This window comes from Petromyzon marinus, chromosome 10, assembly GCF_048934315.1.
Source record: "Petromyzon marinus isolate PM22_M1 ecotype Great Lakes invasive population chromosome 10, UKy_Petmar_22M1.pri1.0, whole genome shotgun sequence".
Lineage (NCBI taxonomy): Eukaryota > Metazoa > Chordata > Hyperoartia > Petromyzontiformes > Petromyzontidae > Petromyzon > Petromyzon marinus.
The window spans coordinates 18,557,356-18,579,538 of record NC_133676.1 but is presented as its reverse complement, the minus strand read 5'-3'; the positions used below and the strand labels follow the sequence as shown (position 1 = coordinate 18,579,538).

General features: G+C 45.2%; 1 protein-coding gene across 2 annotated transcripts; it reads right to left on the bottom strand.

The window, feature by feature from the left end:
* Window positions 1–1,916: 1,916 nt before the first annotated feature.
* LOC142924242 (uncharacterized) lies at window positions 1,917–21,561 on the bottom strand. Of its 2 annotated transcripts, none has more exons than XM_076066228.1 (4): window positions 20,853–21,561; window positions 12,417–12,475; window positions 9,478–9,674; window positions 1,917–8,502 (listed from the first exon to the last, which is right to left on the bottom strand). In XM_076066228.1, the coding sequence occupies exons 1-4, from the start codon at window positions 20,972–20,974 to the stop codon at window positions 7,795–7,797; spliced, it is 1,086 nt and encodes a 361-aa protein (XP_075922343.1). In that variant the 5' UTR covers window positions 20,975–21,561; the 3' UTR covers window positions 1,917–7,794. The 2 variants fall into 2 exon arrangements, with proteins under 2 accessions (XP_075922343.1, XP_075922342.1); XM_076066227.1 differs by having other exon boundaries at window positions 1,917–8,523; window positions 20,853–21,557.
* Window positions 21,562–22,183: the final 622 nt, after the last annotated feature.

Here is a 22,183-nt window from a genome sequence, read left to right as displayed (position 1 = left end):
CCCTAACCCTACCCTTAACCCTAACCCTAAAAGCCTAACCCCTAACCCTAAAACCCTAACCCTAAAACCCTAAAACCCAAACCCTAAAACCTTAACCCTAACCCTAAAACCCTAACCCTAAAACCCCTAACCCTAAACACTAACCCTAACCCCTAACCCTAACCCCTAACCCCTAACCCTAACCCTAAACCCTAACCCTAAACCCTAACCCTAAAACCCTAACCCTAACCCCTAACCCTAACCCTAAACCCTAACCCTAACACCCTAACCCTAAACCCTAACCCTAACCCTAACCCGAACCCTAAACCCTAAACCTAACCCTAAACCTTAACCTTAACCCTAACCCCTGACCCTAAACCTAAACCCTAACCCAAACCCCAAATCCCAAACCTTAATCCCAAAACCCTTACCCTAACCCAACCCGAACCTGACCCTAAACCCTAACCCTAACCCTATAAGCCTTACCCTATAACCCTAACCCTACAACCCTAACCCTATAACCCTAACCCTAACCCCTAAACCTAACCCTAAACCCTATAACCCTAACCCCTAACCTTAAACCCTAAACCCTAACCCTAACAACCCTAACCCTAATAACCCTAAATCTAATAACCCTAACCCTAATAACCCTAACCCTAATAACCATAACTCTAAACCCTAACCCATAACCCCTAACACCTAACCCCTAACCCCAAACCCTATCCCCTAACCCCGAACCGTAACCATAACCCTAACCCCCCTAACCCATAACCCTAACCCGAACCCTAAACCCTAACCCCAACCCTAAACCCTAAACCCTAACCCCTAACCCTAACCACTAACCCCTAACCCCTAACCACTAACCCTAACCTTAAAAACGAACCCTAATCCTAACCTCTAATCCCTAACCCTAACCTCTAACCCCTAACCCTAACCTTAAACCCTAACCCCCAAACCTTAAACCCTAACCCCCTAACCCTAAACCCCTAACCCCTAACCCACAACCCCTAAACCTAACCCCTAACCGTTATCCCTCAACCCTCACCCCTTACTATAACCCCTAACCGCTAATCCTAACCCCTAACCCCTAACCCTACCCTTAACCCTAACCCTAAAAGCCTAACCCCTAACCCTAAAACCCTAACCCTAAAACCCTAAAACCCAAACCCTAAAACCTTAACCCTAACCCTAAAACCCTAACCCTAAAACCCCTAACCCTAAACACTAACCCTAACCCCTAACCCTAACCCCTAACCCCTAACCCTAACCCTAAACCCTAACCCTAAACCCTAACCCTAAAACCCTAACCCTAACCCCTAACCCTAAACCCTAACCCTAACCCCTAACCCTAAACCCTAACCCTAAACGTAACCCTAAACCCGAATCCTAACCCTTAACCCTCACCCTTTTAACCCTAACCCTTCTAACCCTAACCCCTAACCCTAACGCCAACCCCAAACCCTAATCCCTAACCCATAACCCCTAATGCTAACCTCAACCCCTAACCGTAAACCCTAACCCCAACCCCTACCCGTAACCCCTAACCCAACCCTAACCCCACACTCCAACCCTAAACCCCAACCCCTAACCTCTAACCCCAAACCCTAACGCCAACCCCAACCTCATCCCCTAAGCCTGATCCCTAACCCCTAACCCCAACCCCTAACCCTGCCCCTAATCCCTAACCCCTAATACTTACCCCTAACCCCAACCCCAACCCCTACCCCTAACCCCTAATCCCTAACCCCTACCCCTAACCTGAATCCATAACCCCTAACCCTTACCCCCAATCCAAACCCCATCCCTAAACCTAATCCCTAACCCTAACCCCATGTGGCCACTGCGCTGTCCGAGCTCTCACGGAGCTTCAAATTTCTTACATTGACATGCTAATCTATATATATGTTGAGGCGTAAATGACGACTCGGAGGCAGATCTTCATGTAGGGGCTTGCGCCAGTTGTTTTATTAAGGACTTTTCTTCACACACGACTCCGTATACTGCACGCTCACTGCCTACACTCCACACCCCCGGGGAGGGGTACTGGGGAAGTCCCTAGCAAACCCCCAGGCTACTCTAGCCTGGTGTTAATTTCCCCCTACCCTGGTCTCACTCCCAGGGGAAGGGTACTGGGGATTCCCTAGCACACCCCCAGGCTCCCTGAGCCTGGTGTTAATTTCCCCCTACCCTGGGTCCCAACTCCCAACATCACACGTTCCTGGCTCCCCGCAACGACCTCGATCACGTCACGGGTCCCAACCTAAATATCCCAGGGGGACATGATGTCACCGTCCCGCCCCCTGTCCATGACGTCACCATACTTGACGTCATCGTACCGGTGGGCGAGCGTGACATGACATCACTAACTACTACTCTACATATATATAAAAGGGAAATTTGTGAATGTGTCTGTTCAAAATGTTTAGCGTACTTCCCGACATGTAACAAACTTGAAATTTGCCATGTGGGTACTTTCCAGACTGCACACCATGCAAAAATTATAAAAAATATATATATACTTTTTGAGGGGGGCGGCACAATAATGCATATATTTTGCACGGCAAGTGAGCTGTGACGTCATATCTGTTATGTAACCCGTATTTGGAAGTGTAAGGGAGCGTACCCGCTGATGTCACCTCCCCCAACCCTCCGCGGGTAAAGTGAAATACAAATATGTTGCAGTTCTAAGTCGTTTTTCGCGCAGCATTGGTTTATTATTTCAGTCGTTTACTGCCATACGCACCCTGAAAGTTGTGTCTGCAGCAAGCGCGTGTATGTGTACCTATGGACGCGCGCGCCTGTGTGTGGGGGGAGCGGTCGTGTAGTGGTTAGCGCGCTGCGCTACAAATCCGGCGACCCGAGTTTGATTCCTGCTCACGGCCACCACCGGTGACGATTATTTGAACCGGTCCTGGGCCTCCACTAAGTCGACTCAGCCTCAAACGAGTAACTGGTGTGGTGTGTGAACATCGCCACTGGGGGGACAAAGGGGGACGGGCGTGGTGAATCCAATTCCCAGGCGAAGCCGGGTAGTAAAGATAGTCTCTCATTATATAATGGCCACCCCCCACAGCTCCGTAGTACCTCCCCCATTTTGGCATTAGCTGCCCCGCCCATCTCTAAACCATTTGTTAACAGCTCTTTGGTGTAGACCTACTGCAGGTTACAAAAACCTCTCCTACGTTAAGATTGGCTGCCCCAACCATCTCTAAACCTTTATAAACAGCCTGCCTCGGCAGATTTCCCCCTCTTTTTCACCTGAAGATGATTGCTTGTGTTGCGATCGAAACGTCGTGATATTATTTTTATTATTTTTTCTATCTATGTGACTTTACCGAAAGACCCAAAGAATATGTTGGAAAGCAGACAAACTATTTTCTCGGCGAGACATAGGTCATCATCATATTGATCATACATCGGCCAAATCCCACAGGCATAAATCAGACCTAAATCTTGACTTAAAGCTTTCGTGACTGCAGGAATTCATATTGTTTGGGTCTTTCGGTAAAGTCACGTAGATTGGTTCAAAGAAAAAATAAAAATAACAAAAAACTACGACGTTCCGATTGCAACACAAGCGGTCGTCATCAGGAATAGGGGGGATAGCTACTGAAGACAACTGTTTATAAAGGTTTGAAAAGGGCGTAGCCCAAATATCAGCAGCCAATGTTAATGTAAGTGGTGGTCAGCGACTGCGGCGGTGGTGGGATTTCCACCAATCAAAGGGCTGCCAGGTAAAAATTAGCATGTTAATGTAAGATCGCCAAGCATCCTCCACGGCGAGCGCACCAAGGTGGCTATGTTAATGTGAAAGATTAGCATGTTAATTGAACGACTCTTTGTTGATAGCCAGTGGGTTTGCAAAGTACCTTCGTCTTACAGAAATCAATTTCGTGTGAGCCCACTGCATTAAAATAATTATCAGATCTCCCTTATGTTCACGAACACGGTCCGAAACATGTCACTTAGTTTCCCCAATGTAACTACTGCCGCAGGCACAGGTTAGTTTATACTCTTTGGTTCTTTCGGTAAAGTCACGTAGGTAGAAAAAAATGGCTGCTGACATTTGGGCTACGCCCATTTCAAACCTTTATAAGCAGTTGTCTTTAGAAGCTAACCCCCCTTTTTCTGATGACGACCGCTTGTGTTGCAATTGGAACATCGTAGTTTTTTGTTATTATTATATCTTTGAACCTATCTACAGTGAGGGAAAAAAGTATTTGATCCCCTGCTGATTTTGTACGTTTGCCCACTGACAAAGAAATGATCAGTTTATAATTTTAATGGTAGGTTTATTTGAACAGTGAGAGACAGAATAACGACAACAAAATCAGGAAAAATGCATGTCAAAAATGTTATAAATTGATTTGCATTTTAATGAGGGAAATAAGTATTTGACCCCCTCTCAATCAGAAAGATTTCTGGCTCCCAGGTGTCTTTTATACAGGTAACGAGCTGAGATTAGGAGCACACTCTTAAAGGGAGTGCTCCTAATCTCAGCTCGTTACCTGTATAAAAGGCACCTGTCCACAGAAGCAATCAATCAATCAGATTCCAAACTCTCCACCATGGCCATTACCAAAGAGCTCTCCAAGGATGTCAGGGACAAGATTGTAGACATACACAAGGCTGGAGTGGGCTACAAGACCATTTCCAAGCAGCTTGGTGAGAAGGTGACAACAGTTGGTGCGATTATTCACAAATGGAAGAAGCACAAAAGAACTGTCAATCTCCCTCGGCCTGGGGCTCCATGCAAGATCTCACCTCGTGGAGTTGCAATGATCATGAGAACGGTGATGAATCAGCCCAGAACTACACGGGAGGATCTTGTCAATGATCTCAAGACAGCTGGGACCATAGTCACCAAGAAAACAATTGGTAACACACTACGCTGTGAAGGACTGAAATCCTGCAGTGCCCACAAGGTCCCCCTGCTCAAGAAAGCACAAATACATGCCCGTCTGAAGTTTGCCAATGAACATCTGAATGATTCAAAGGATAACTGGGTGAAAGTGTTGTGGTCAGATGAGACCAAAATGGAGGTCTTTGGCATCAACTCAACTAGCCGTGTTTGGAGGAGGAGGAATGCTGCCTATGACCCCAAGAACACCATCCCCACCGTCAAACATGGAGGTGGAAACATTATGCTTTGGGGGTGTTTTTCTGCTAAGGGGACAGGACGGGGCCATGTACCGTCAAATCTTGGGTGAGAACCTTCCCTCAGCCAGAGCATTGAAAATGGGTCGTGGATGGGTATTCCAGCATGACAATGACCCAAAACACACGGCCAAGGCAACAAAGGAGTGGCTCAAGAAGAAGCACAATAAGGTCCTGGAGTGGCCTAGCCAGCCTTCAGACCTTAATCCCATAGAAAATCTGTGGAGGGAGCTGAAGGTTCGAGTTGCCAAACGGCAGCCTCGAAATCTTAATGACTTGGAGAAGATCTGCAAGGAAGAGTGAGACAAAATCCCTCCTGAGATGTGTGCAAACCTGGTGGCCAACTACAAGAAACGTCTGACCTCTGTGATTGCCAACAAGGGTTTTGCCACCAAGTACTAAGTCATGTTTTGCAGAGGGGTCAAATATATATTTCTCTCATTAAAATGTAAATCAATTTATAACATTTTTGATATGCGTTTTTCGGGATTTTGTTGTTATTCTGTCTCTCGCTGTTCAAATAAACCTACCATTAAAATTATAGACTGATCATTTCTTTGTCAGTGGGCAAACGTACAAAATCAGCAGGGGTTCAAATACTTTTTTCCCTCACTGTACGTGACTTTACCGAAATACCCAAACAATATGAATCAGACCTCACTAGTTTCTGCACAATTAAAATCACTCAAGTAAATTCTGCGACTGAGATAGACTGACAGAAGACACATTAAGCTGTTTAATGTAGATTTTTTATTGCCTCTTTAAAGAAAGAGATAACAATGGTTTTGAACCATGCAGACCGATCTGCATATCCGTCCATCCATCCTCCATTCCAACAAATACATAGAGATGCCCCCATTACCCCCTCATACCTTTCATCTACTTCCACTCCAAAACAATAGTTTCAAGTCCCTAATCTTTAATAGTGACTCGTGGAAGTATACCACCGGCCCATTATATGGTTGTGCTAACAATAGAATTAATCACGGGCACTCTCAGCCTTCAGGGGCCCCTCTGAGTCTGCGGGTCTGGGGTGGAGGTGCTGTTTTGGGGGCATCCCCTCTTCGCCTGTGAGAGGGAGTTCAGGACGCACAGCCATTGATTCGAATTTAACGTACATCTCATGCAGATACTCTTCCTCTGCTCACACACGTACAGGCATAATGCAGACATCTGGAGTTTGTGGCCACGTATGTATGTGTTTACATGTGTAGTGAGTCCAATTAAGTCGCAGAAGTTATCTCGGGAGCAACACTATTTATTCACATAACAGTACGCAACATAACACAACCTACACTCGGGTCTCGAATGCCCATCTAACCACGCTACAACACCACCTTCCAGGCTTCTCGAGCTCCTTCTCGAATGTTCCCGAGAGCCCCTCGGAACCACGTGACTGCCCCTCGGCCCCCGTCCACCGGTGGCCCCCCTCCAATATCGTCCAGTCACGTGACAACAGGTCAGCCAAGGTATCCTGCCCCAGAGTAACCCTGGCTGGCTGACGCTCCCTCTCGCTCCCTCACTGGGAGCCGGCACCGCACACTGCTCGCGGTGCCTCCGCGCTTACCAGCACTCACCCAAACACCGCTAGAGTTGGTACTGCAGTCCATAACCCAGACTGCCCGTAATCACGTTACCGGCGTGACTTCGCAAGCCTGGCACCAAACAGTGACAAATACAGACTGTATTTGTATTATACAGTCATTACTTATGCTTTAAATGTTAGTGGAATAATATTTTGGAGAATCTTGGTTAGATCCTACAGATTGTATTAAATTATAGACCACGTGATACTATGCCTCAGCGAACACAGGTGAGGCTTGTATAGCTTAACCTATTTTAGAAGTTCTAGATTTAAAGCTTTCGTGACTGCAAGGATCCATACTCTTTGGTTCTATTCGGTAAAGTCACGTAAAAAATAAAAAAAATAAAAAAAATTCACGACGTTTCGGCCACAACACAAGTGGCCTTCATCAGGTGAAGAGACCAGACTGTCTAGAGGACAGCGCTGGAGTGAACACAGCCAAGCTCAGACCGCGACCTTTAAGCTGCGTGAGAGGAAGCAGAGCGCCTTGACAAAGGAATTAGCATAAAAATTAGCATTTAATTGGCGGACTTAGCATGATGAACGATGTTCAGGGGGGGAGCTCCCCCCCTGAACATCGTTCATCATGCTAATTCCTTTGTCATCATGCTAATTCCTTTGTCATCATGCTAAGTCCGCCAATTAAATGCTAATTTTTATGCTAATTCCTTTTTCAAGGCGCTCTGCTTCCTCTCGCACAGCTTAAAGGTCGCGGTCTGAGCTTGGCTGTGTTCACTCCAGCGCTGTCCTGTAGACAGTCTGGTCCCTTCACCTGATGAAGGCCACTTGTGTGGTGGCCGAAACATCGTGAAATTTTTTATTTTTTGTTGTTTTTTTACGTTATTTTAGAAGGTTTAATCAACCGTAGTTAGAGTCTGAGACCAGGGTAAAATGGCAGTTGTCATTAAAGATGTGCACCACTAGATGTGCATTCTTAAATATGTAATATGTTATCACAATGAGTAAATGAATATCGAATCTGTGCTCTCCAGATTTTTGGGTGGAAAGTAAGCTCAAAACTCAATATTTCACAATGCGAGATAACTTAAACCAAATAAAGATCCACTCATTGATCACACCGGTACACCCTCAAGCATGACGTTGCGACTTCCTTCCCCACCCGCCCCCTTCCCCCTCCCGCATCTTCCCGTACCTTGGAAGCGCTGGCCATACATCCTCCGACATCGGCGCTTGACCGCACTGCAGCATAGCAGTGCGGCGAGTGGTGCGCTAATGACGCCGGCCACACACGCCACCACAGCGTTGATGAAGCGCTGCGTGCCTGCGGCATGTGCCGCCTCATCGGTGGAGAATACCACGCACTGCTCACGTCGCGGCATGTGCTGCCACCTTCTACCAATGCCACTCCGTGTTACCACACAAGCCACGTACGGGGCATACGGTTCCAGGCCTGGTACTGTGGCACGTGTGTGGTCAGGCGGCACGCGCAAGCGACGCATCTGTTGCTCGCCCAGGCGTGCGTACAAGATGCTGAACCCTCCAGACCCAGGAGCTCCCATCCTTCCTCGCCTTCCAGTTCCCCTCCCAGTTCCCCTTTCTTTGACAGTGCTACCTCCCTCTTCATTTTCCGTTCTTCCTTCTCGCTCACCGTCTGGATCTCGAGCTCTAATCTCCTCTGTAGGCCCAATGATGCCGTCAGTTCCGTGTGATCTTCTCATGTCCCAGTTAATGGGGCCCACGCGCCACGCCAGAACGACACTGTGATCTGTGTCCCCAAGCACGCGCACCGAATGTACCAGGATTCCTGGGCTTGAGGAGTCCTGTAAAGGTCGAGTTGAGGTCTGTATGCGTGAACATCATGAATGTGTAGTTGTGCGTTTACAAATAGAACGCTAGTTATTACATTCTCTTCAAATATTATTTTCCATTTAAATATCAATTGACATAACATCGCCACATTTGCAGTGGTGGCTTGTGGTCGCGGCTTTCAACCAGGCTGGTTTATATCCAGGGTTCAAATCAATGCAGCTGTAAACTGGGTTCTCTTGTGAAGCAAGTTGGTCGTCCGAGATTTGTCACAAATTACTGGACGAAAAACATTTCCATTATAGTTTTTGTTAAGTTCTGTACAGCACCTCCGGGTGAAAGATGCTTTAAGATTAAAATTATTATATATGCATTGTATCACCAATTATATAAGAACTCTGATATTGGAGTCACGTCATGACTCACAACAGTTCCAAAAGAAAATACCACAGCCCCAAAATATCAATAACGAACCCACTGCAAACGCTGATCTGATTCTATGTTCATTTTGTGTAGAGTATGGTTTTCCACATGTCATTAATCTGACATAGTAATTAATGTGAACTCAGTACTGGACTACATGAAACACTATCCCATTATATATTAAGTAGCCTGTGTAGATTCGGCTGAAACAGGTCACCTGTTCGTCGTGATAATTTTTTTAATTTTTCTATCTACGTGGCTTTACCGAAAGACTCAAAGAACAGTTCACCTGTTAAAATGTATAACCCAATTGTAATGATGGGTGGCAAGATCTAAACATAGGGCACCAAGCACGCTCATATAATATCGTGATAAGGAAATTAGACACTCAGCAAGTGTAAGGGAAGCCAAGAATATGAGGGCGTCAGGGTCGGGATCGAATCCACGACTCCCTGTATACCAGGCAAGGTAGTTAACATATCGCGGCTTTGGTTAATCAATGTTTGGTTAATCAAAAATCTGTATTAAATATACAGTATATGGGAACAGGCTGAATACATCCTCACCTGTGTTTGGCCATCAAAGCCCTTTGCCCCAGCATCTCCGATTGCTGGGGATCTTGCCCCAGGTTGATCGCGCCGTGTACGATTATATTGCCTTGGCTGAATTCCATTCTCTTTCTTCCCAGAGTTCTTTGTCAGGAATCCAAGGGGTAGCTGATTCGTGATGGAACGTGTTGTTGTTATATCACGCACCATCGTGTCTGTGGGGGAGCAAACCCTGGGATTTGATGCTTGACTACCACCGCGAGGCGAGCTACCACGGGCAGCAGCCTCTGAAAGATATTAGAAGAAATTAGTTTTGAATCATTTCTTTATAACTGCTGTTTGTGTTTAGTTTGTTATCCTTCCCCGCAGCTCCGAGTAGCATGATTGGCTACGCGCGGTGTGAAAGTCCAACATAGGCGTTGATTTTATTGCCGGTGTATGCCATGTTATTGCCACTGACAATGTTGTTTCTGAAGGAATTGTTTTTTTGGTTTACTCTTCTCATTCCACGATAATGGCCATTGCCGTTGCTATTGCTTATTGTGTTGAAAGTGTTATTTGTCAGTCTCTCGCTTTGTCACAGCGATGTTGTTTTCAACTATATCATCTAATCCGATGCTATTCGACCTGAACATCGAATTACTTTCACGTCTCACATATTCACCATGATTGAAAACCGTGGAAGCCTTCTAAGCACTCGACTCTTTGAATTGTCCCTTGTAAAAAAATATATATCGCTCACATTCTTCTCTTTGCACTCCAAACGTTCAATTATTCTGCCTAAGACATTGCTTAGTCTCTCGGCTCCAATGACTTTGTCTGCATAGTATAACATGGCTCCGTTTCTGCGCAGAAGTCTTTTCTGAAATTACATGCATAGCTGTGAGTGTGTTCATTTTGCTTCACGTGATCTGTAAATCTGTTCTCGTTGACAACTCGTGTCACTCAAGTAACTTACCCATGCCTCTACTGTTCAATATGCTCACAGATTTAACCCATGCAAGGTGATGGAAAGCATAACTGGGCCTAAGGCTGCATGGCAGGCAAATCATATACTGTAAGGAATGTGGAGCTACATGTTCAATTTCTTCAGTTGTCCTGGGGAAATTAAAACATTGGGCGATTTGTATGCATCTTCTTTCATATATAATACAATTATAATGTTAAAAATAGAAACTCTTAAAGCATTATATTCTTGGTTCTTTCGGTAAAGTCACGTGAACACAAAGCAGACCTGAAACACGGTAGGACCAACACCTCTGCCGTGGCAGATCACTGTTATAATTCAGTAGGTTCACATGACATTGACTTCTCCAAGACAGAGGTTCTTTGCAAGCCATCTGGCTACCATGAGAGATTCGTTCATAAGGCTATCCACATATACAAACACAGAGACAATTTCAACCGAGAAGATGGATTCTGGCTTAGCAATCATTGGAAGGATTTGATAAACCATTTTGGGTCTTAATTGATTCATCACGCTTAAGGTGGCTTTCAGACCGCATCCGTTATTTTTCGTCTCTCCCCTCCTCTTTTCCGAACATAGATGGATTCGTCCATCTGAATAACTGCCAAATCGCTCTCCGTGGTGCTAACGTTAAAAATAACCGCCACTTTTTTCAAATTTTCTTGTTGTGGTTTTCACACCTGACGATGATTGCTTGTGTTGCAGTCGAAACGTCGTGAGAATTTTATTTTTTATATTTTTATTATTTTATTGTTTCCCTTCTATGTGACTTTACCGAAAGAACCAAGAAAATGAATCCCTGCAGGCACGAAAGCTTTAAATCAAAATCTTAAAGCATTATAAATGTTATTTAAAAATGTTATTTTAAATTCTGTATTACATTTTGATATCATTGCATAGAATAATCAAAATAGTTCAGAGAATGGGTGAAATCATATTTAAAACATTTTATGTTAGTGTTGTAAAGTTGCTATGTAAAACTGAAAATACTAGAGGCCTTTCAGAGAACCAAGCTTCTATCTGGCTTCTATCTGGCTCACTCAAAATGTCAACCAAATACAGTAATACCCAGTTCACGTCGGGGATCCGTTCCTGAAAGATGCAATGACAAATATCTATCGACATCAATCAAAGCGATGTTGGCACAGGAGCTAAACAAAGACAGCGGAGGGTACGGTGAAGCTGTGTTAATGTTCAAATCTTACATTAAATTACAAAAAATACTGCTCCTCAACACTAGTGCACAGCAGTAAACTTTAACACAAATTATACAGAGTACAATGCCATTCTAAAAATCACCAAAATATTGTACGTAAATAATATATATTGTAGTCTACACTATATTTCATTATGCACGACGCAAAGTAGTTCCTGTACAGGTAGGTGGAGTTTAAGGCCGAGGTGATGGAAACGAGAATGGAAGGATGCTATCAGCAATGTAATTATGGGTTGAGGCAACACGAATCAGGGTAGTGGATTAATAAGGTGACGACGTATTTGTGAAACGACGTAAAATGGGGAGACATAAACCGGGGTAGTAATGTAGTAGGGTTTTATTTATTTATTTTGGTTTTGCAAATCAGTTTAATGTGTACTGAAACAACCTAGCTGTGTACAAGGCCTGCCATCCATTGGTGCCCATCATGGCTGCGACTGACCTTTCACACTCCAACACAGCGGCCATTTATAAAGTCTGCACGTATCAAGCAATTCAAATAGTCACTAAAATTTATTTGGATTCAATTATGAATCTCATTCCTTTGTGAAATGATAATCCATTTCGAAAATGATTATCTAAATATCGATAATTGATTAACAACTAGAGTTGTAGTTCAATAATTGCATTGTGGTAGAGTTGTGGGCATTAATAATATTAAAATTGTATATTTGAGTTGATGAAATACAAATTAGCAGTTCAAAACACGTGTCTGCAAGAGAGACAAAGGTGTGACAACCTCATGGATTATGTTGTGACAAGATGTGAGTGCACCTGTCCATGCCTCTTGCCCAGGAAGGGTGGCTGGAACAAAGTAGAATGGTAGCCTCCTCCTGGAAGCAGTCAGGACCACAAAGGAAGTGAAACAAATCACACTTATCATTGACGGCAACAATGTCCACATCGGATTGGGAACATGTAGACAATATGACTGCCTCTTCAGCTGCTACTATGTCGACCAAATGTAAGGACAACCTGATTTCCAAATTTAACCTCCTCTTCAACAAAAGACCGGACCCACACACCAAAAAGTTAGACGTTAACAAAGTCGTAATTAATTGCAGTAACAGTTCTATTTCCGATGGTCTGAAATCTGTTTTAGCTAAAGGTCTAAACTTTGCAGTCACACCTAAACACATACCAGTTAATGATATAATTGCCCAAGTAGACGTTGCTCTCAGGGGCCTGGGTCACATCGCTGCAGACGTAGCAAGATCTGAAATCGCTGCAACCCTCAAAAACGCTAAGATGCCAGCTAGCAACCTCAGCAAAGATGAGCGTTTTGAATTATATAAATAAAAAATAGGGATGATATTGTAGTCCTCTCAGCTGACAAGGGCAATGCTACTGTCATCATGGATAAAATAGAATACAACAAAATTAAACAATTACTCGACGATGGTAGTTGTACATTAATAAAAAGAGATCCCACCAACAGCCTCGTCACACAAACCAACAAAATAATTTCTGATTCAACCGCATTAATTGATCAATCTAAACAGTTTTCGTTGAAACCTTCTGCTGCCAGGCCACCAAGATTATACGGCTTACCAAAAATACATAAAGTAGATACACCCCTTCGTCCCATCGTCTCTACTATCAACTCCCCCACCTACAAACTGGCTCGTTTTTTGTCTGAAATCCTGCGTCCTTTCACTGGAAAAAAACACCTCTGCGGTTCAAAATTCTACTCACCTGGTATCGACAATCAAGGGTATTTCCCTGTCCCCAGACGACCTGCTTGTCAGTTTTGATGTAGTTTCCTTATTCACCAAGGTTCCTGTACCTGACACCATCGCAATCATTGAAGACTTGGATCATCAAGGACTAAACACTGAGGTACCCCCCTTGGTGAGACACTGTTTAACCAATACGTACTTCACTTGGAATGGAACTTTCTACAAACTGAGGGCACCACAATGGGCTCCCCCCTATCTCCGGTTATAGCTAACATTTTCATGGAGAAATTTGAGACTGACGCCATCCAGACTGCCACTCTGCGCCCAACCTTATGGAAAAGGTACGTGGATGACACTTTTGTCATCTGGCCACATGGCCGGCCTGCTCCAGACCAATTCTTCGACCACATCAATTCCATACACCCAGCCATCAGATTTACCATGGAAGTCGAAAAAGATGGCAAGCTACCTTTTTTGGATGTCCTAATTAAAAAGAGACCTGATGGTTCAATGAGCCACTCTGTCTACAGGAAAGCTACCCATACGGATGCTTATCTGAAACCGGATTCCCACCACCATCCATCACAGAAGAATTCTCTCATCAAGACTCTGTATCATAGAGCCCAATGCATATCCGACCAGGAACACATAGGCAGTGAACTCAAGCACGTACACCAAGCTCTTAAGGCTAATGGTTACTCCGACTATACAATCCGCAAAGCTATCACTCAAACCATGAAGAAGGACCCTCTTGAGGAGCCTTTCAAAACCATCACTTTACCCTACATTGCGGGGATCACAAAAAAGATCTCCAAAATCTAGAATTATCACAAGATCCAGGTCCGTTTCAACACATTACATAAAATCCGTGATCTGGTTCCGTCTGTAAAAGATGTGATTCCGGACATACAGTACCCTGGTGTCTACAAACTAAGTTGCCTCTGTCGTAGTAGTTACATTGGAGAAACCAAATGCCATGTCTCGGACCGCATTCGTGAACACAAAGCAGACCTTAAACACGGTAGGACCAACACCTCGGCCGTGGCAGATCATTGTTATAATTCAGTAGGCTCACATGACATTGACTTCTCCAAGACAGAGGTTCTTTGCAAGCCATCTGGCTACCATGAGAGATTCGTTCATGAGGCTATCCACATATACAAGCACAGAGACAATTTCAACCGAGAAGATGGATTCTGGCTTAGCAATCATTGGAAAGATTTGATAAACCATTTCAGGTCTTAATTGATTGTTCACGCTTACAGTGGCTTTCAGACAGCATACATTAATTTTTCGTCTCCCCCCTCCTCTTTTCAGAACATAGATGGACTAGTCCTTATAAATAAACTGCCAAATCGCTGCGCGTGGCGCTGGCGTTTTTTTTTTTAAATAAATACATACACCGTTTAAAAATAAATACATTTATGCAAGCCGACACACCTGATGACGACGGTTTGTATTATGGTCGAAACGTCGTGAGAATTTTTATTGTTTTTTATATATATACTTTATTATTTTATTGTTTCCCTTCAACGTGACTTTACCGAAAGAGCTAAGAATATGAATAGGAAGTGAAACAATTATTACAAGCTCTGTGTTTTGAATTTTGCTATGTGAGGTTTCTTTTGTACACTTTTGAATCTTGCTTCACCTTATTTCAAATGGCCGACTGGATATTTATTATTTAGCAGACCCTCCACCAACCTACTTATGCCATGGCTTTACGGCCACTCGGAGCAAGTTGGCTTGGTTGTTCAATGGCCTGGCCCCCAGAGGCCTGCATTATGGCAGCCATACCAGGCCATCCAATACCATGGGCATGTGTGGTGCCACGGCCACGGAGCAACTCTGCAAGCCCCATGACTCCCCCCTGCCCCCCACCTGAGCACACACACGCAGCGCACACGTGTAGTGTCCTGGTGGGGGATCGCCTGGTGCAACAGGTTTTCATCCGACGGGTCCCTAGGAGGAAAGTCCCACGGTTTCCCGGTGCCAGGAGATTGGCTGACTCTCGCAGGACAGATGACATTGCGGTAGCCCTGAGTTGGCTTAAAATTGTATGGGCGCAAAAAAAAAGTTCACTGGAGCTGAAATGAGTTATTCACGATATCGGGAGGGACTGAGGGTGGAATATTAAGCAAGAAGAGCAGACCATGACGTCAGGAGAATCGCAGCACGTCTGCCTCCCCCCTCCCGACCCCCGTACTGAATACACACTCGCAGGGTGTGTGTTTGCCAGCCGGGCTCCCTTCCAGACAATGAGCAACAAGGACAAACACGGCACACCAAGGAAGACACGGTAACAGGGGGCGGTAACCACAGGTAGGTGCACGATTGGCCGCGCATAACAACGCCACCCCAGGCCTGTGAAGTTAGGGGAATAGGCCATGCAGGAAAAGGTGCAAGTGAGCGACAATCACAGGTAAGCGCACGATTGGCCGCGCGGTACGACGTCACCCCAGCTTTTGAAGTTAAGGGAATAAAAAGAGTAACCCGGGACCATTTTCGGTCTCTTCTCCTTCGTCCTCTTCAACGTCTTGGCCGCCAAGACCCACTCTCTGCCTTCTCGAGCCGCTCGCAGCATCCGTGTGATACCAGCGAGTGCAGCTTCGAGGTACGTGGTAAGCTAGGCTCTTCTCACGAAATATTCCCCGAGGTAGTATGTATTTGCGCCGCGAATAAAAGCTAGCACAGAACATCGGTGTGGTGTCTGCGATTTACGTGCGGAGCGACTGCGTGGGGAAACGCGTTGTGAGAAGAGTGAACACAGAGCCGCAACATGTGCGCACGTGTTAAGAGGTAATCGCTTGCAGGTGTGGGTGTGGTCGTACCGCTGTGCGCCGCGTTAGTGTGAGTGGTGGTGTGCACGGGAGAGTGAACGCGGAGCCGCAGCGTGTGCGCGTGTGCTTGGAGATAATCGCCCGCAGGTGCGAGTGCGGTCGTGGCCCTGCGTTAGCGTTGGCTGTGGTGTACATGGGTGAGTGTGGGTTAACTCCGTGCGGCGGTGAGCCAGCAGTTTCGTTATGTCCCTCAGAGAGAGCGCTAGCGCGGGCGGGCAGATCACCCGGTCAGCGGGGGCCCGGCGGGGGCCCGGCAGAGCCGATCGATGCGGTGGAGGAAGGAGCGGAAGGGGCGGACGTCGTGTCTCACCTGCCCAGCGAGGGCGGTGGGATGGACGTCGGCCCCCACACATGCTGCTATGTGGGCCCACTACAGAACCAGTTGTGATGTCACAGGGTCAACATGGTAACAGGATGCCTCTCCATTACATCACTTCCTTTAAATTTTGATTTAAAGCTTTCGTGACTGCAGTGATTCATATTCTTGGTTCTTTCGGTAAAGTCACGTTGAGGGGAAACAATAAAATATATATTATTTCATTAATAATATATATTTCATATTCTTGGTTCTTTCGGTAAAGTCACGTTGAAGGGAAACAATAAAATAATAATATATAAAATAATAATATATTTTATTGTTTCCCTTCAACGTGACTTTACCGAAAGAACCAAGAATATGAATCACTTCCTTTAGTTTAACTTGTATGAATATGCTTAACTAGCCCACACTTGCATTAACTTTTGTTAATAGCAAACTTTTTAAAAGATAACAATTAACCCCCATGCTCCTGGGCATGCATGGTGGGAAGGGACAGGAGGCAGGGTGGATGGAGCAAAGAGGGCTGAGCCCACGGAGCCTCATGTAGATTTGACATGGGAGTCTTGGGGTGTTGCTCCTGTGCTAGAATTAGATGGAGATAGGCTGGCCAAGACTGATTCGTATCATTGGAGTACCAATGCAGACAGCATTTTCATTTGTGATTAAACAATTTCAATGATGGATGTTATTCTGGCTTTTGTAAACCTTGTTAAGGACAGATGCGAAGGGGGTGTGTAGTGCCACAGTTACTTGCACACAACGCCTGCTCGTAGACACTGCAAATGACAAACTTGCCTGCTGCTGGATTGCAATTCTTCCCAGCTGCAATTACACTTGCACAACCTACGCTAAATTGACGGCCAATAAAGCAATGGCAATGTTAAAATTTGCAGCCAATGATAAACTTATGTTTCCTTGAAAGGTGGTAAAAAAAATTTGAGAAATGTTGGTTATTTTACGCAATTTTGAAAACGATTAATTTAATAACTTTCATGATAATTCTAGTTTTACAATGTTAACGCGCAGATATGTTAAATTGCAATACAAAATCATGAGCAAACACAAGATCTAGGTCCGATTCAACACAGTACATAAAATTCGTGATCTGATCCCATCTGTGAAGGATGTGATCCCTGGCATGCAATACCCCGGTGTCTACAAACTAAGCTGTGCCTGCGGCAGTAGTTACATTGGGGAAACTAAGCGACATGTTTCAGACCGTGTTCGCGAACATAAGGCGGATCTGAAAAACGGCAGGACCAACACTTCTGTCGTGGCTGATAATTGTTTTAAAGCTGTGGACACACATGAAATTGATTTCTCCAAGACGAAGGTACTATGCAAACCCACTGGCTATCAACAAAGATTTGTTTATAAAGCTATCCAGATATATAAAGACAGACACAATTTCAACCGAGAAGATGGGTACAAACTGAACAATCATTGGAAGGACGTCATTAACCAGGTAAAGTCATAACTGGCTGTGATGCTTCCATCCTACCTGCCTTTTAGCAGTTATTTCCGACTCTCTGAGTTACATTACCTTATATTCTTGGTTCTTTCGGTAAAGTCACGTAGAAGGGAAACAAAAACATAATATTTATTGTTTTATATATTTTTATTTTATTGTTTCCCGTCTACGTGACTTTACCGAAAGAACCAAGAATATGAATCCCTGCAATCACGAAAGCTTTAAATCAAAATTTACATTACCTTTTAAATGTCTTTACATTAACAGGCTAAATGTCTCACTAACATAGCTGCTGCTCCCTTTTCCTCGATGCGGCGGTGGTGCTCGTTGTTTAACAGGCTGAATGTCTCTCATTAACACAGCCGCTGCTGCGGGAACCATCTCACATTGACATGCTAATCTCTAATCTCGAGCAATACAATGGCTTCTTCAGCACCGTATTCGTGGGGTTACATTAACAGATTGACATGCTAATCTCTAGCAATACAATGGCCGAGGTTTACCTAGCTCTGCGATCTTAATCTCTAGCAATACAATGGCCGAGGTATACCCTAGCTCTGCGATCTTACATTTACTTGCAAATTCCATCTCTAGCCCCGCCCACTTATCCTTGGGTTGTACCCATCTCAAACCATTATAACCTATGGCTGCAGTAGCTCTCTCGCTACATTTCTTCCTGCCTCAACAGTCCGCCTGCTGTATTTTTTCAGCTGAAGAAGATCGCTTGTGTTGCGATCGAAACGTCATGATTTTTTTATTTTTCTTATTTTTCTATCTACGTGACTTTATCGAAAGACCCAAAGAGTATGAATTCCTGCGGTCACGAAAGCTTTGTCAATATTTAATACAGCATTGCATCTATTTTTCAGTGTTAACATAGTTAAATGAAGCTAAATAACAAGGACGAGAGGACCATAGGAGCAAGAAGGTGAGTATGGCTTAATGGGTACAGCCTTTGGCAGCACCCCTTATGTGATGACACATGGCGTGATAGTATTGCCAACCCTGATCAAGTGGCAGATCACTACCAAACTCCACTAGAATAACTTGAGGCGAGAAATTAAATTAATATCATAGTATTGTACTGTGGTGCTGATGTGGCACCACTTATGATAGCACCCAAAATCTAGTCCCTGCCTATATCTAACCCCTAACTCGCTACTAGACCTCTTGAATGTATTAATCCAGGTCAACGACAGTGGCACGCATCACCCCTCACCTAAATGCCCTCTGCTGGATTGGATTTGGATCAATGCCAATTGTGAGGGCTGGTCCGCACTCAGAATGGTTCTGAGATGCGGGGGGGGTGTAAATATTGTCAATATGGATATCTGCCGGTGCTGAGTGCTGCCTACTAATGCTAATGTAGTGACTGGGAATGTCACTGTGTGGTGCCGGGCTTGTGAGGCCATGGCGGGATGTATGCTGTTGTGTGTACACCCCGGACACAGGGTGTAGTACCTTTCCTAGTGAGGGCTTGGGTGAGCGCTAGTCAAGCGCGGTGGCACCACGCACAGCGTGCGGTGCGGGCTCCCGTTGCGAGAGCGAGAGAGTGTCAGCCAGCTAGGGTTACGTTGTGGGCACGATACTCTGGCTGACCTGGGGACATGTGACTGGATGATCCTGGAGGGGGGCCACCGGTGGAGGGGGCCAATGGGTGGTCACATGGTCTGAGAAGAACTCTCTCGAGCCTTCGGGCAAGGGCGAGAGAGATCGAGAAGTTGGGCGGTGCGAGAGGCGGAGCCGGCCCCAGCCTGGCCCGCTATAAGGGGGGTGCCCTGAGATGGGCTCGGGGTTCTTACTGTTGGAGAGGCAGGAGATCCACGTCAAGCTTGAAGAAGCCTCCAGCCACGCGGTCCGGAACCCAGCTTGTGGTCCGGACCGGGATAGCGGAACCGTGTCTAGTTCCGCCGTAGCGTGGTTAGTTGGGTGGTCACCACCCGAGAGTATGTTGTGTTAATAGTCTGGAGTATGTTGTGTTAATAGTCTGGAGTATGTTGTGTTAATAGCCTGGAGTATGTTGTGCTAAGAGTTCATAAAACGTGTTGCTCCCAAGACAACGTTTGCGACTCAGTTGGACTCACTACACGAATGTCAAGAAGTGTTTAATAAGGTCGATGAAGGTGTCCATCTTTCCTGTAACCTAGGTGGGTAACAGCAAGGGTACCTCATCAAACCTCTAGACCACAAATATCGAGTTACTCTGTGTGTTCAAGCGCCTCATTAAATCATTTGACAGATCCTGGATTTGAGATCATTTTCAAGCAATGCTACCACAATTTGCATAACTTAATATGAAGATAGACCACAAACACAAAGCAAAGAACACCTTTGCTAAATTACGTATTAAAACATGCCCAATTGGTCAAATTCACACATCAAATACCACAATGAAATTGCAAAATGTAGAGAAACAACGTTTTTCTGACGAAATAGGAAACCTAGGTTATGAGCCGAATGTTAATCTTTATGCTGCCAGAGAGCCGCGGAATTAGGATGATGTTGATTAAGATTAACAATTTTGACTGTGGTTTCAGCTATATAATGACCCCATGAACCAAGACTATCAATCATATTTACAAAAGTTCATCATACATATTTGCACAGCGTGATGTAACAGAGGGGCATGGACTAATTTTGCCTTTTCTCATTTTAGAACAGCCCTACAATTAACATAAAAAATAAAACCATTACTTATTTAATATCCATAACGCTGAAAATAGCAGTACGACATGCATGGCATTTTCAAATGTAGAGTGTAGTAAACGTATTTACTGCACATTTATACTGTTGTGTTAATTCAAACGATCATTTCAAAAGAGTAATGTTAGACATCCACTGTAAGCGCCTTCCTAATTCAACGACGATAGTAACAGCGATAAATCAATGCCAAGTGGCCACCTGGCACCGCCGCTTGGGGGGGCAGTCGAAGCCTCCATCCTCTGGTCCTCGGAAAGGGCAGTGGATGGCGACAGCAGCAGCAGTGAAGCGACAACGAAGATGGAGGCAGAGGGGCTTCCCATGGTGACTATCTGGGATGCATTGCAGCTCTCACTTTTCACTGTCTGCTCTTGTGTATACTATGTTGGCTCTCAGACTCGCCCAACTCTCCCTCTTTCTGTTTTGTCTCCTTGGCTATATATTCTATTTCCGAGTATTGCTTCTCCCATCATATATGTGTATCCCAGAGCTCCTGTCCGTTTCAGCGCTCCCTTATCTCGGCATCTCTTGGTTCTCTCGCTCTTTCGGCTCTCCTCTCTCTGTCTTGGCTATTTCAGTGTCATCACAATCTCCCCTTAACCCAACCCCCACTGGGCCAGTGCATTTTAGCAACTGAGAGACCCCAGCTCAGCCAAGATTAGCACTAACACTCAGCCGCTCCAATTATTCTGAAGCTGTAAGTTAGGTATATTAAATGTGATATTGTTCCACAAATCGTTATATCCTATGATACGCGTTTTAAGTGCATATTTATACATGTGGTTAGTTTATCAAAAGTCTAATAACACCTGTCTTTGTGCATTATAGAGTGCAAAATGAGTTGCTTTCGTGACAGAATACACAGAAGGCCATTCATAAAAGAATTGCAAAATATGTTTACAGCACAAGTGATTGAATATGTCATTACAAAATAAGAACATAACATCTGCAAGACTGATCAATGGTAAATCGCAAATTATAGCTCGTGCAAAGGAATATGAACAAATCAACGCGCCAATGGGGACAACGAATGGAGACATTTTGGTAACAGTATTCATACAACACAGGAGGGGAATACACAGGTGAGAATCCGCTATGCAGAGGTTGCATAAACATATTGTAAAACACATCAGAACAGGAGTCAGGCAAGATATGCTTTCATGGGATATTTTAATGTATTGCGCCGTAATAAGGCGCTGTGGGCAGCTGACCTGCCACCACACTCACGGGCCGACAGGGGTGGGGGCTGAGGGGGAGGGAGACCCCCCCCCCACCACTTCCTAAGACCCCTTAAGATAAGAGCCTTCCCCCCCTCCTCCCCCGTGACCGGAGGTTGACACCCCAGAACCCCCAGGGGTGGGGGCTGAGGGGGAGGGGGACCCCCCCCCCCACCACTTCCTAAGACCCCTTAAGATAAGACCTTCCAGAAGGTTATAGGCGGGGGGGGGGTCATGAGGGGAGGGGTGACCCCGACCTGGGCATAAAAGGGCATCCCTTGGGACGATCGGGGCAGTACTCGCCAACTCAAGCTC